This window comes from Nannobrachium achirus (genome assembly GCF_963921795.1).
Source record: "Nannobrachium achirus genome assembly, chromosome: 24".
Taxonomy (NCBI): domain Eukaryota; kingdom Metazoa; phylum Chordata; class Actinopteri; order Myctophiformes; family Myctophidae; genus Nannobrachium; species Nannobrachium achirus.
The window spans coordinates 42,659,466-42,675,625 of NC_137831.1; the positions used below are offsets into that span (position 1 = coordinate 42,659,466).

At 43.4% G+C, this 16,160-nt stretch overlaps 1 protein-coding gene and 1 long non-coding RNA gene across 3 annotated transcripts in view; one reads left to right on the forward strand and one right to left on the reverse strand.

Annotated features, from left to right (window-relative positions):
• Positions 1-16,160, reverse strand: part of LOC308280432 (histone deacetylase 4-like) — a gene marked incomplete at its 5' end in the record, with an annotated part of 180,135 nt that overhangs the window by 25,320 nt on the left and 138,655 nt on the right. For both annotated transcript variants that reach the window (XM_080720696.1, XM_080720695.1), the window contains 3 exons: positions 363-496; positions 1,128-1,323; positions 4,592-4,801. In XM_080720696.1, coding sequence (XP_080576822.1) covers positions 363-496; positions 1,128-1,323; positions 4,592-4,801 — 540 coding nt within the window. The remainder of the gene's footprint in view (positions 1-362; positions 497-1,127; positions 1,324-4,591; positions 4,802-16,160) is intronic.
• LOC308280436 lies at positions 10,177-10,698 on the forward strand. The gene is made up of 3 exons (XR_013961731.1): positions 10,177-10,243; positions 10,333-10,410; positions 10,660-10,698. It is a non-coding gene; the product is annotated as an uncharacterized lncRNA (long non-coding RNA).

Below are 16,160 nucleotides of genomic sequence, written 5' to 3' on the forward strand. Positions count from 1 at the left end.
ATTTTGATGCCAACCCTTTCGTACTTTTACTCAAATGCATTTTGAATTCTTGACTTTGACTTGTAACAGAGTATTTCTACATGGCAGTATTGATGACATCAAATAATCATCCCCTCCCCTTTTACCATTCACCCAACACTGTGGGTCACCACCCACCATGACAACCAGGCATACTTAATGAACTGGTGGGTGTGGCCACATAAAAAACAAATTTTAACTCTTTCTGTACACTTTTTAGGAAGAAATCTTCCTCCTAGTATAATACCTGATAATCATGTTTTAGGGGGAAATCATGGCACTGCATCTTTAAGTAAAACATTTGAGTGCTTTTCCACCACCAGCATTCAGCCCCCATACTGTACCTCGCACTGCGCTCGGAGACCTGTCTCCTGCAGCCTAGACCAGATGCTTTGGATTCGCCCGGCGTGCTCTGGGTGACTGTTGGTGTTCCCACACATACACTGGTGTTTCTGCATCAGAGAGTCATACACCAGACCTGTGGAACCAAACACATCAATATACATTAGAGCCCGACCACTATATCAGCCATTATTTGACATTTAGATTTCAATGTATCACTTTGCATGGTAAAAGCAAAACATAAATAAAATAATAATGCTATCCACAAAATCTAAAAATGATCTAGAATACTAAAACGATCAATCGTATTTAACTGTGTGTTGTGTCTCTGTCTTGAATGACACCATTTTCTTTGGATAAAACGACAATACGGGGTTTCTGACATATCATTTCATCGTTGTCAGGTGGAAACCTTGTATCTCCAAGTTTCAAATGTGTACGTTCTTTCGTAAAGCAAAGCCCTGCTTCATCATACAAGGCTGTCGCACAAAAGTAGTGAAAACAGCAGATCTACAAGCACATAACGCCTCGCGGTGCGAGATGTGTGCTTGTAGATCGTCTGTTTTCACTAGTTTAAAGCATTTTTAAAATGATAAATGTAAAAAGAACGGTTTTGGACATACAAGGTTTCCACCCGTCAACGACAATATTTAACTGTGTGTTGTGTCTCTGTCTTCAATGACACTATTTTCTTTGCATAAAACGACAATAAAGGGTTTCTGATATATCTTTTTTTTATTAATAGAAGGTAATGAAATGAATGTTACCCGTGGTGAATCGAGGCTTGGTGGGCGGCTCCGACGGCGGGACGCTGATTGGGAAGGAGGAGGCCGAGGCCGGAGATGATTGGGCCCTGGACAGGGGGCGGTGCCCCGGGAAGGAGATTGACAGGCCAGCCGCCTCCATGGAGGCCTGGTAGTTCCTCAGCTGATGGATCCTCTGCTGCTCCAACAACAGGGCCTGCTGCTCACACAAACACACACACACACACACACACACACACACACACACACACACACACACACACACACACACACAGATAAGCACACAATCACACACGTGCACGAGGCATGTTTCCCCCGTGCACAGATCATAATCATAGTAAAAGTGCAAGAGAGATCCCTTGGGCAATTCTGCAGCTCATAATATCATATAGTTATAATATAGTTATAATTACAATTTTTGCCATGATTACAAAGTCACACTCTGTATATCAAGGTTTACATACAGCAGGGGTCTTCAACAGGGGGTCCGGGACCCCTAGGGCGTCCTCAGAGTTACTACAGGGGGAGGGGGTCCTCCAAATCTTTGTGTGATAGAAACTTTTTTTCTCCTTTTTTATATTAACCACTTGAACCCTAGCGTCCATATTCTGAGAACTTTAGCCTAAAATAGCAGATCTACAAACTCACAACGCCTCTCAGCCCGAGGTGTTGTGAGCTTGTAGATCGGCTATTTTCGGCAAAGAGGTTTGGTGCAGTGGGGAAAAAGAGCAGACTAAGTACAGAGTGAAAGGTCAAGTTAATTAAATATTGAGGGTTCAAGTGGTTAAATATCTGAAATTGACATGAATCGAAAATATACTGAGGATAGTGCTGTCAAACTATAAAACTATATGGAATCTATGAACAGGTTGTGGGGGTCCCTGCTTCATCTCTCTCTCTAAGGGGTCCATGGCCTGAAAACGTTGAAGACCCCTTGGTATAAGTACAAGCCGTGAAAGACAGATCTACTGTTTTAAACCGCATGACTTCTGTTTTAAGCTGTAACTACACGTTTTGACCAGAAGGAGGCAGACTAAACAAATGATGCATGTTGAGTTCATTCATCATTATCAAACTTTCCAGCTCTGAAGACAGGACAATGCCAAGAGACACAAGAGACCAGACCAGGAAGCAGAACCAAAGTCCTCACGCCTCACAGTGCAGTAGTCTATGACAGGGGTTCTCAACCTGTGGGTCAGGACCCCCAGGGGGGTCCCCAAATTATTTTGGGGGGTCCCCAGATGATTAACTTAATGTGCAACATTGTTATCTCACTCAACAGTAAACAAACCAACATAATGTTTAAGTGTATAGAGCAGGGGTCTTCAACGTTTTCAGGCCAAGGACCCCTTAGCTAAGAGAGAGATGAAGCAGGGACCCCCCCACAACTTTTTCATAGATTCCATATCGTTTGACAGCACAATCATGTATTTTTGATTCATGTCAATTTGTGTTGTCAGATATTTAACCACTTGAACCGTCAATACTTAATAAACTTGACCTTTCACTCTGTACTTAGTCTGCTCTTTTTCCTCTCTACACCAAAGCTCTTTGCTGCGAGGCGTTTAGATCGGGTAGATCGGGTATTTTTGGCTAAAGTTCTCAGAATATTGACATTAGAGTTCAAGTGGTTAATATAAAAAAGTAAATAAAAAAACTTTCTATCACTCAAAGATTTGGAGGACCCCCTGTAGTAACTCTGAGGACCCCCTAGGGCAGGGGTTTTCAAAGTGGGTGGCGGGGCACCCTGGGGTGCCGCGACGGCAGTCCAGGGGTGCCGCGAGATAATTTGATAATATTGGAAATGTGTTTGACAAAATATATTTAGTATCATTTTAAACTTGAAGTACAAAGTTATTTTCAGTCAGTTCTAACCAAAATGGCTATTATCCTGCTTTCCTCGCAACATAATCGCTAAAATATGCTATAAATATAAAGGTGCTGGGAGTGAAAATTAGGAATATAATAATGTAGGGGTGCCTCGGATGAAAATAATATTTATAGGGGTACCCCGAGCCAAAAAAGTTTGGGAACCCCTGCCCTAGGGGTCTCTGACCACTGCTCTAAGATCATCGGACTTCCCACACCCACACTTGCTAATATGAACAATAAAACCATCACACTTTTATCACTCACAATAGCAAATGATACTGATCCCCTTACATCGTCACTCCAGACTCTGCTTCAGTTATGGTTGCCTCTAACCATAACTGTGGTGTCAAGTGGCACCGCTTCGCACAGTAGGCTATTTAAGCTTAGTAACGACAACCGGAAATGATCAGCGCTCGATAGATCAACCTGCCGCCATAGCAGCCGTCTGTACAACGCCAGTAGGTTGCTTTCTACTACACCTGCTGCGTTGATGCGTCACCATGGGAACCAAAGCGTTCAGTGGGACCCCATCGCCGACGGCTCTTTGCTTAACAATTTGGACCACAACGGCGATTGCTCATAGCAGCCGTAGTCCCGCCTCACATTGCCGTAGTAAAAACGGGTCCCTTAAATTCCCCAGTAGCGACATCGCTGATACACAGTAGCGCTCTGGAAAAAGGTCTATACTGGGAACTTTATGTATTGTCTTGGTGTTACCCAGCAAGCACGGTCAGGACCTGGACCAATCAGTGGCGTCTCGATTGGGGCCATGGGGATGATCTTGACGTCATTACCAGGACGTCATATGGACTTTTTTGTTTGACAGGATTTATGTTGGTTGAAATCAGTTGATATTCTAGACTAGCTAAATACCATAACTAATTAGATATGTCCCAGAATATAACCTTATATGCTCATATTTCAACTAACATTACAAACAATAACAATAATCCTGTCAAAAAAGTCCATATGACGTCCTGGTAATGATGTCAAGATCCTCCCCATATGGGCTGTGATCTGGCCCCAATCGAGACGTCACTGATTGGTCCAGGTCCTGATGTGCTTGCTGGGTACAGTATGTTGTTGTGTGCTATGTTGTTTTGTGCTATATGGTTGTGTTTCAGTATCAAATCGTTTTGCAATTCTAATAATCGATTGTATGGAAACTAAGTATTTGTGCCTTTATTAGTTACTAGTTACTTTAGCAATTTTAAGAGGGAAAATGAAAAAGAGGGGTCTAATTACTTACTTCAATTCCATATAACTACTCTTGGTCTATCGATAAATGTGTGTAATCTCTGTGTTCATGTCAAGGTGCAGGTTTGTCCATATGTGTTGTAATATAATGTCCATATATTTGCTAAAGAATCAAAGTGTTTACTTATTTATATCCATAATAATAGATTTTTACCTTAAAAAAACTGCTCTATTGACACGTTTCACACAGATTTAATGTCTTTGCTAAATAGTTACTATATCGATTTTAAATCATTGAATCAAATCGCATCGCCATGAATGAACCAATATCGTTCATGTATTGTGATATCGTATCCTTGTTCAAATGTATGGTTACACCCCTACAAGTGATCATTTACCTGTCTGAAGAGCATCTCCTGCTCGGCCTGGCGGTGCTGCAGCGCCTCCTCCTGGAGCTCCTGGATCTCCTGCAGCTCCTGGGGGTCGGGGGGCTCCTGCTTGATGGTGACGCCCGGCGGGAGGTCCTGGTGCTCCCTCAGCTCCTCCTCCGTCTCCTCCGGGTGGCTCTGGTGCTGCCGGCCCCCCGGCTCGCTGGGCTTGGACATCAGCTGGACGGGAAAGAGGGAGAAGAAGAGAACGACGCCAGGGTCCATTACCAGCCGAAAGATCCACTGCAGTGTTGCCAGATGGGAAATGTTGAATTATCGTACCGGAGGTTCAGAATAATCGTATGAAATCGTACACAGCCAAAAAAAGGGAAATCCCTCGCATAAAAACTTAATTTCACCAAAAAATGCGTCTTTAGTGTAAGAAACAACCTTGTTTGAGACTCCTGCGTGACAAAAACGCATCAGATATGCTGCGTGGAGGCAGGCAACTTCCTGGAGCTTACACAAATAAAAGCCTGAAACTGGTCTTGAAAGATGCAACCGGTGTTTTTAATGCCTCCAAGTACAGATCTAGGGTCAGATTGACTGATTTCCTGGCTTATTTTGAGAAGCCAAACCAGATCCCAGATCAGCAGCCAGGGAAAACAGTGAATTACATCTGGCAACACTGATCCACTGTCAATCATACATATCGTCGCTGTCGGGTGGAAACCTTGTATGTCCAAAACCGTTTGTTTTTATCATTTAAGAAAATGTGAAAACTAGTGAAAACCGCCGATCTACAAGCACACAACGCCTCGCACCACGACGGCCTTGTCTGATGAAGCAGGGCTTTACTTCGCGAAAAAACGTACAAAGTTGAAACTTGGGAGATACAAGGTTTCTGCCCGACAGCTCGCAGCGTTGTGCCCTAAAGCACAGCTAGTCTTCCTGGGGTCCACGAAAAACTGGGGTCCATAAAAACAGTACATACATTTAAAAACATACATTTGAAACATACATTACATACATACATTTAATCCATCATACTAAATAATTTTATAAACGCATATAAAACGAGCATTACAAAGTTCCAGTACATCGTACAACAAATATTTTCCCAGGTGTTTCTTTATTGTCTTTTTGAATAGTGATTTCTGTGTCAGTTTTGTCATTGGCAGTGGCAAAGTATTCCAAGTTTCCATTGCTCTGTATTCTACTGTACGCTTCAAATAATTTGTTTCTGGTTTGGGAAGTGAAAACCGGCCTTATGTTGCCTGTCTAGAGGCATATGTATATGACTCCAAATAGTTTTTTAGCGGATTGTACCTAAATAATGGTGATTTGGATTGTAGAACCTTCCATGTTGAGAGTATTATTGCAGCAGTCGTTTTGTCTTCAACCTTTAGCCATTGTAAATCAAAATGCATGGTGATGTTAGTTCTGAATGGACACTGGAGACAGTGGAGAGCAAGTGCATGCACGCCGTTAAATCAGGCTTTAGGTTGTATTACAGAAAGAGGTGGGGGGAGAGAGAGAGAGAGAGAGAGAGAGAGAGAGAGAGGGAGAGAGAGAGAGAGAGAGAGAGAGAGAGAGGGAGAGAGAGAGAGAGAGAGAGAGAGAGAGAGGGAGTGAGACGGGGAAAAGCCAGAGAAAAACAGAGACGTCGTCTGCCATAAGTCTCCAGAGAGTAAGGACAGGTGTGTTTTTGCGTATGTGTTGTGTATGTCTGTGTGTGTATGTGTGTTTCCCAGAGCTGTCTTGGTCGGCCACCAGGCCCCCCTGGCGCGGTGCCAGGGGACACCATTGACGTCAGAACATTCACTGGCTCCCTCATCAAACTACCCCCCCCACGCGACCCGCCCGCTCGCTCACCCCCCCCCCCCCCCTCCTTTTTATCTCCCTCTCCAAACAAGCTGCTCTATAGCCCACTTTTGGGTGCCAAACTTCCCTCGCGACGAGAACCAAACCGACCTTCTCTCCCCTCCTCTGTCCAGGGTTCATCGCGAGGGCTGTCACGATTATGACATTTCACATGACGATTTAATTGTCACTCAAATAATTGCGGTTAACGATTTAATTGTGTTTTTGTCGTTGACGATTACATTTCTGTTTGGCTTTTAGGCTTTGAAGTTGCACATGGGAGATATGACACATAACTTAAATATACAAAGAAATTACTGACATATTTGACAACTTTATATACTTAAAAAAGAAGATTGATAGTGGAAATAGTCGATCTACAAGCTCACAACGCGTCGCGATTCCACTATTTCCACTATTTTAAACATGGAAACGATTATGACGGTTATGGCTTGAGTCCCTGCCCTTTTACTCGTCTGTAAAAAGGGCCCTCTCCAGAAACTGAATGCAGTTTTTACTATGGTCATCCATCCATCCATCCATCCATCCATCTTCAACCGCTTATCCGGAATCGGGTTGCGGGGGTAACAGTTCCAACTGAGACCTCCAGATTTCCTTATCCTGCGCAACTTCCTCCACTCCCTCTGGGAGTATACCGAGGCGTTCCCAGGCCAGTCTGGAGATATAATCCTTCCATCTGGTCTTAATGCAAATGTCCTCTTTCCATGCCATACCTGAAGGCAGCATTCAAGAGAATTGCCTTGTCCAAACTCTCCTGACTTTAATGCAGCATCTTACAGTATGTTGAAAGAATTGCCCTCTCTGTGTAGAAATCCATGCCGTTACGCCACATCTCCAGTATTGACTTGATTATGCTTAGTTTAGTGTGGTAACAAGTACTGAAAATAACCGACCTCCAAGCTCACAACGCGTTGCGACGCGTTGTGAGCTTGGAGGTCTGCTATTTTCAGTACTTGTCAGTACTTGTCAGAAACGTCAGCCCCTGCCTCTCTAACATTCTCTGCAAGTCCCTGGCAGTCATGTACTGTATCTGTGTACAGTATGTGAAGCATAAAGTCAGGCATAGACCACTGACACCACAGCAAAGACATGAGGCTCCATTTAGTCAATAAATACATCATTATTAATGAACCAGTAAGACTCCCTAATCGGGAGATAAGCGACCGTTGGTCGCTTATCTCCACAAATAGGCCAAAAGTTTGTTTTACCAATTATTACACTCTATGTGAACATTTACATCAACACATCCCAAGTACAGGGCATCATCTGGGATACAATCCCTTTTATGCCCATATATGGAGATCCCTAACATAATCCCTTTCATGCCCATATATGGAGATCCCTAACAGAATCCCTTTTATGCCCATATATGGAGATCCCTAACAGCTAACAGAATCCCTTTTATGCCCATATATGGAGATCCCTAACAGAATCCCTTTTATGCCCATATATGGAGATCCCTAACAGAATCCCTTTTATGCCCATATATGGAGATCCCTAACAGAATCCCTTTTATGCCCAGTTGGTTGCTAGGGTAAAAAAAACATGGTTGCTATGGTAAACAGTTGGTTGCTAGGGTAAACAGTTGGTTGCTAGGGTAAAACCATGGTTGCTAAGGTGGTTGCTAACGCACACTAACAGACCAGCAACAACAGACTGTTGCCACAGCAACGTACACAAAGGTTTGTGTACACATGTGGTGTGATGTCATACTGAAGATATATGACATCACACCGTACACAAACAAAGGTGTGACGTGTGACGGACGGACGGACGGACGGACGGACGGCCGGTGGAGGTTTTCATAGTAAACTGCTCCCTGACGGTCGCAATAATAATAATACATAACAGAATAAAATGAGTAAAAGAATGTGATTCCAATCTTTCAAATGAACAAACAAAGAATTGTGGGCAAAGTTGGGATTTATGAAAATATAGTATTGATTTTCTACAATTTTCTGTTATAGCAAAGTAGCCTAATAAAAAGACTTGTCTATTTTTTCTCTATTCATGGCAAGAAAGCCGTAAATCTAATTAGTGGCCAAGGCCACGAAGTGGCAATGCCTTGGCCACTCATTGTTATTGGACTTCATCACTATTATTATTATTATTCCGCCACTTTTTCTCTAGTGGCTAGACCGTGCAGTCGCTTTTTACGAAACTCGGCAGTATGGCAGAGGACTATGCCAAACGGCTAAAACGCGAAGCTCGCAACAATCGGCCAAAGGGTGGCGCTGTAGGAAGCCTTCGAAAGTGCAAACTTTGAACTGGTGTAGCTCATGCCCTGTTTCAGGTACAGCAATGAAACCTGTATACACTTATGCGTCTCCTCATGCCGAACAACTTTTACGCTCTGACTTTTGACCTCTGACCTTTACCTCTCCCACAATTTTGAATTATATGCAAAACAGTCAAAATCTATCTCCTCCTGGGATTTTCGCGTAACGTGCGCGAAACTTTTTTTACATGAACTTTGGACCAACACGGTCATCGCACAGCGGCCGGATTTTCTTTAAAGCGAAACATTATTTTTTAATAATTAACCGTATAATGCAGTTTCATGCAAATTATTCTTCTGCCTCTAAATCATACATGTAAAGTGACACGTTCATGGCAGTATGGCAGAGGACTATGCCAAACGGCTAAAACGCGAAGCTCGCAACAATCGGCCAAAGGGTGGCGCTGTAGGAAGCCTTCGAAAGTGCAAACTTTGAACTGGTGTAGCTCATGCCCTGTTTCAGGTACAGCAATGAAACCTGTATACACGTATGCGTCTCCTCATGCCGAACAACTTTTACGCTCTGACTTTTGACCTCTGACCTTTACCTCTCCCACAATTTTGAATTATATGAAAAACAGTAAAAATGTATCTCCTCCTGGGATTTTCGCGTAACGTGCGCGAAACTTTTTGTACATGAACTTTGGACCAATACGGTCTGAAAACTTAGGCGGATTTTCTTTAAAGCGAAACATTATTTTTTAATAATTTACTCAATGTTGCAGTTATATGCACATTATTCTTCTGCCTCTAAATCATACATGCAAAGTGACACGTTCATGGCATTTGGCAAATATGTAGAGGATTAGTCCAAATATCACTGAAAGCAATCTTACTCCAATTGGCCAAAGGGGGGCGCTATACGAAGCGTTTGAAAACTCAAACTTTAAAGGGGCATAAGTCATGCCTCGTTTCGTTTGAAGACATGCAACTTGCTTACACGCGTGCCTTGACTCAAGCTGAAGACATCTGTGTCTTTGTTAAGTAAGCTCCGCCCTTCGATTTTCCGCCTTTTGGAGCAGTTCGTAAAACACTTAAACCCGCTTTTATTCCGGAACTTTCGCGTCACGTGCACAGAACTTTTTTTACATGAACTTTGGACCAATATCTAAAGATCTGTCAGATCGGATTTTTAAAAAATTTAAACATGCTTTTTTAATAATTCATCAATTTGCGGTTTTATGCAAATTATTCTTCTGCTTCTAAAACAAACATTTAAAGTAATATTTTCTCACTGTGCAGAGCTGTGCATAGCTCACCTGGTAAGGCCTTTGTCTATCATTCCAGAAGTCCCCTGTTCAAGCCTTACCTCATGCATTTAAAATACATTTTACAACATTTTGCCGTGAAAACCCTGGTACTGCAACTGAACATGGCAACCCGACCAAACATGGCAACCTTCTTAAGCAAGGGTATAAATAGTGGTTGAGTTGAGGCCACTCCCCCCTCTCAGATTGTTTGGAAGCAGCATGGTGCTGGTGGTTGCTGCTACTCACTGCTACATTATGCAGCAGCTGCAGGTCTGTACACTGTTCATTATTCCAACAACTATTCCAATTTCTAACAGTTTCATTCATTATACTTACCCATACTATAATTTGGCTTTTAGATTTACCTCACCTGAACATACCTACCTGATCCACTCGATACACTGGCTGTGTATGATGGAGGAACAATGTGTCACTTGGTAAGCTGACCATGTGCTCTGAAATGTTATGTTGTTTTTGGTTTTGGTATCTAAATGTTAAACGATTTCTTTTGGAATGTAATGCTTGTATGTTAGCTGCAACGTTGATTATTGAATTGATGTATTTTGAGTTTAATGCCAATGCCTAGTTGGGGAGATTAATGGAATTATTTTGTTTCAAGCCTGTAGTGCAGCAGATTATTTGAATTTGTTGTTTTTCTATTCATTTGGCCTTTTTCTTTGATCCAGGCCAGGTTTATTGCCTAGAACTGAATCTGAAAGATGGCGAGCCTGCAGAAAGACTTGACACAATCCTGTCTGACCTATGGTTATGGGTAGGAAAAAGCAGCCGCAGTGATACTCATTCCTAGTTTGATTTGATTTTGAAGTAATGACTTTGAGTTTCTTTATAAAGTAATGATGTTTGAGTGCATTCATTTATTCATTTATTGTTTCAAACCATGCAGGGGAAGCTCAGCCTCACACCTGAAGCCCATCTGACAATCAGCTGACAATCAGTACCAGCTCCCAGATTGCTTCATTGAAGCCAAAGAACGGCAGTGTAAGTGGGTTCATTATTCTGAACTGTGTGGAACGGGCAGATTGAACACCTCTTCTCTAACTTGTGGCTCAACTGTAATTATTCTGAAGCTCACCTCATTTCTCTCTGCCTCCCCCACCTAGGCTGGCTGGGTTCCAACACCCCCCAATTGGAATCCATAGTCTGCTCTGCCCACAGGACGGCAGCCCCATGTGAGCGCCTAAAGTTCCAAGTTTTGACCCCCAGCCGCCTTCCCCTCAACGTTTTTCAATAAAAACAATTTAAGTTTAGTTAAGTCTGACTCTGCTAGCCACTTACAGAAAATAATGCTGCCAAATATTTTGCAATTGCAAATCCTTTGTGTAAATAAACTGAAATTCATACTATTGCATGACTATTTCTTTATCATGTTTCACAAGCATCTGGGTCTACAATGCCAGGGGTGTAAAAGTAACTGAGTACATTTACTCAAATACTATCCTTAGTATAATTTTGAGGTATTTTATACTTCACTTGTATAGTCTTACTTCTAGGCTACTCCAGTAAATGCTCATGCGTTGCATTGCATTGTGAGCTTGTAGATCTGCTATTTTCAAAAAATGTCAAGTTGATGCCAATACCTTTGTACTTTTATTCAGTATTACTATTTATCTCTATATATTCATGTTATTCCTGGCACCGCCCCTGTTATCCTGTTCATATCCTGAAAGAGGCGGGGGCTGAAAAAGCTGTCCTGAAAAACATCATTTGATTTCCTGTTGTCCTTGCATTAAAGTGTCAGTAGTTGGCGTTCTGGGCTCTGAATGTACCTGGGTTGCCATGTCTGCTTATAATAAGCAATTTGTGTCTCGTTAAGATTTTTATTTATCCAGCCCCCACCATGCAGTTGTACAGTGAAACCCAAAATTCAAAAATGGCAAAAATAAACTTTGCCAAAAATCTAAAAATAGAGAACTCGGGAACGGGAACAAAAGGCAAAACTCAAGAAAAAGGCAAAAATAACAAACACTGCACTAGGCTATGGGGCCCTTGCAACTCTCACTGAGATTTGTTCATCTCGCTCTGCAGCTATAGACAGAAAATCACACAAATCAGTACACAGTATCTCTACAGTGATGTGATCATGACGGATTTGTCCGATATCATATTCTATCTAATTGGCTAAAATTGAATTCCAAGGTTTGCAGGATTGCTCCTTTTTGAACAAATTGTCTCAAACGCAGCCTGCTATGTGTGTGAGATTTTGCACACACATTCCCACTAGGCCAAGGAACAGATGCCACCCTTCTCACATTGGCCTGTTATAGAGTCACCAGTGGGCCAAAAAAAAACACCTGACCTGTTCGGAAGAACACTGCTTCTAGTTTCTCTTTGATGTCTTCTTTGCTTTCCCTTGATGCTTTTGCCTTGGCCACTTTATCGCTGCTTGCAGCTATATTTCATCTTGATCTTGTGAATCAGCCGCAGCCAAAGACCATGTTTTTTTAAGTGAACGAGCCGTCTCATGAGTAATTATCTGTTCCTTCATCTCATGGGATAAATCAAAACGCCACTTCAGGGGTAAATATGATAAATGGACTGCATAATATGCTGTTGGGCCGAAACCTCCATTTTCGGGAAAATGAGCTCAAGTGGAGTTAGGAGGTTTTGACCTAAGGGATTTTTACTACTTTTCATTGGTTCAATATTATTTTAACCAACACACAGACGTAAAGGGTGTTCAATAGCACATATTTATGAAAAAAAAAGAGAGGGCCAATCGGGTGGAGTTAGCTGGTTTGGCGGAAAGTGTGGAGTTAGGAGGTTTTGTCCCAAGCACCTTTTACTACTTTCCATTGGTTTAATATTATTTTATCCAACACTCAGCTGTAAAGGCTGTTCAATAGCCCTGATTTATGCCAAAAAAAATCAAAAACCTCAAAAATGGAGTTACGAGGTTTTGGCCAGACAGTGACAATATACGTATGATGATGACTAAGACTGATTTAATCTTGGTGGCGCGCGGGCGCCACACACTGAAAACAGCCGATCTACAAGCTGCGCAACGCACTGTGAGCTTGCAGATTGCGTATTTTCAGCGTGCGACACCTGCGCGCGACGACGTACAAATCAGGCTTCAGTGACGAGGGGGGGAGGGGTGATTGGCAGGGGAGCTGCTCGCGCCGCAGACACAACCTTGTCAACAACGTGAGAGAATTTGTCCTTGGCGCGGGCGGCCGCTAATATACAGATGTACGTCGGCCGCGAAAGGATGTCACTTGAAAGACTCCGCGGAACAGACGGAGGGAGGAAGGGGGAGGAGAGCGCTAGGGGGGAGAGAGAGAAAGAGAGAGAGAGAAAGAGAGAGAGAGAGAAAGTTGAAGAGAGGAGGGGAGAGAATGGATGAGAGCGCTGAGAGAAGGAAGGGGTAGATGAGAGAAAAGAGAAGAAGACAGGGACGTGCAGAGAATGTTAGAGAGGCAGGGGCTGAAATGTCTAAAAGGGCCTTTTGGTGAAGATATCGAAAATAGCAGACCTCCAAGCTCACAATGCGTCGCGCCGCGACGCGTTGTGAGCTTGGAGGTCGGCTATTTTCAGTACTTGATACCACACTGAACTAAGCATAAAAAAGGCAATACTGGAGATGTGGTACAACATGGATTTCTACACAGAGAGGGCAATTCTTTCAACATGAGATGCTGCATTCAAGTTCAGGAGAGTTTGGACAAGGCAATTCTCTTGAATGCTGCCTTCAGCTATGGCATGGAAAGAGGGGCATTTGCATTTCTTTCACCATAGTAAAAGATGCATTCGCGGTCTGGAGAGGGCACTTTTTACAGGCAGATAAAAGGGGCAGGGGCTCAAGCCCCCTTTGATGTCTGTGTGTGCACGTGCCTGTTGGAGATGGGGCGATAGGAGGAGGAGGAGGAGGAGGAGAGGAGAGGAGAGGAGAGGAGAGGAGAGGAGAGGAGAGGAAACCCCTCGTTTCATCCACCCACCTCCTCTGCTGTGTCGAGCGCAGGTCTAGAATAGGAATTAAGGCCGACCGGAGCACAGCTGCTCTCGCAGCTTCCTGCGACGACCATATAAGGAGGCGGCTTCCGCTCCGTTGCCATGGCAGCGCAGAGCTACTGTACCTCCAGCCAGTGGCAACCGTGTCGGCCCCCCCAGTCACCGAGGGAGAAGGGGGGGAGGCGTGTGCAAACACGTGTGCGCACGTACTCAACCACGCGCTCACAAGGCTACCTCGCCACCGCACAGTGACTCTCACCTGTGTGGCTGCCTCCACACTCTGTGACAGCGTGTGTGTGTGTGTGTGTGTGTGTGTGTGTGTGTGTGTGTGTGTGTGTGTGTGTGTGTGTGTGTGTGTGTGTGTGTGTGTGTGTGTGTGTGTGTGTGTGTGTGCGTGCGCGTGGGGTGTATCATATGAGCACAAGAATGGAAGTGGAACACTGCACGCAGATAAAAAATGGACATGGTAAAATGAAGGTATAAAAACAACGCACCCCACGCACACACACAAACACACACACATCCCGCTTTGAAATCAAGCATTTTAGGATGTCGGTTTTGTGAATGAAATGATCACTAGCTCATCTGCAATTATCAGCTTTGGAGTTACAGTTTGCCCGTGAATGATTGAGTGCACAACGCTGGCACTCAGCTAAGTGTATTATCAGGCATCCGACTCTGACCCTAAAGGTAGCTCTCCACCAAACAGACTACAGCAGGGGTCTTCAACAGGGGGTACGGGACCCCTAGGGGGTCCTCAGAGTTACTAAAGGGGGTCCTCCAAATCTTTGTGTGATAGAAGCTTTTACCTTTTTTATATTAATCACTTGAACCCCAGCGTCCATATTCTAAGGACTTAATCCGAAAATAGCAGATCTACAAGCTCACGGCGTTGTGAGCTTGTAGATCTGCTGTTTTCGGCAAAGAGCTTTGGTGTAGAGGGGAAAAAGAGCAGACTAAGTACAGAGTGAAAGGTTAAGTTTATTAAGTGTTGACGGTTCAAGTGGTTAAATATCTGAAAACAAAGATATACATGAATCCAAAATACACTGATGATTGTGCTGCTGTCCTGCTTCATCTCTCTCTCAACTAAGGGGTCCTTGGCCTGAAAACGTTGAAGACCCCTGGACTACAGATTGCAACAGACTGGCGGTCGAACGAGGTCGGCTGGAAGGCGTGAAGAAAAGTTGATGAATGCACCTGAGAGCAGACACCGACAGACGGCTAGGGCGCTAAAAATAGCCTATATCGGTTTGATGGATTTTTTCAACAACAAGCCCCGCTGATTTCCGAAGGTCAAAAGCCGCCTTCGACACTTCCATACAACTTACGACCGACAGTTTTGTGGGGCCGTTTTTAGCCCAAGGAATGTTTTTCATGCTACACAAATGCTTGCAATGGATTCAGAATCATGAAAAACCCCTAGTTAGATGCTACTTAAAGAAGATTTTTTTGGAGGGGCTTTTTTCCTGTATAGAAAGACATCATTAAAAATGAACCCCATGAGAGCATATTTCAGCTTGTTACCTGGCAGAATCTTAAAATATACCCTTCAAGGATTAAGAAAAAACAGGTGGTGAAAAAAAAATCCAACCTATGCACGTGGACCCATCTAGACCATACATGGCCAACTGGCGGCCCGGGGGCTACATGCGGCCCCCACCTTCACTTAATGCGGCCCGCAGGTTCATACCAGAATGCTGATATATTATTGATTTCAGCTGTTACAATTACAACCATGACCTGCTTTAATTCCGTCAGTCTATATTAGTAGCTTAATGACTAGTATAGTAGTATTAAAATGTTTTTTTTTCATGTACATTGTATTTGTATTTAGGTTCATAAAGTTAACATGAGTAAAAAACAAAATGAGTTTGAAATTAAATCAAAATGTTACATTTCAGGATTCCAATTAAAAAATGAACAAAGGGGCGCCCGCTGGCCTGGTGGTCAAGGTGCATACCACATACTAGGCTATGATGCCTGCTGGCGTCGCCGGTTCGATTCCCGATCCCGACGACCTTTGCCACATGTCATTCCCCTTCTCTCTCCCCATTTCCTGTCAGCCTACTGTCCTATCAAATAAAGGCATAAAAAGCCCAAAAACAAATCTTAAAAAAAAAAATAATAATAATAATAATAATTCAGGATTCCAATTCAAAAGAAGCCAAAATTGCCGAACTACAAGCTCAAAACGCATCGCAGCGCGATGCGTTTT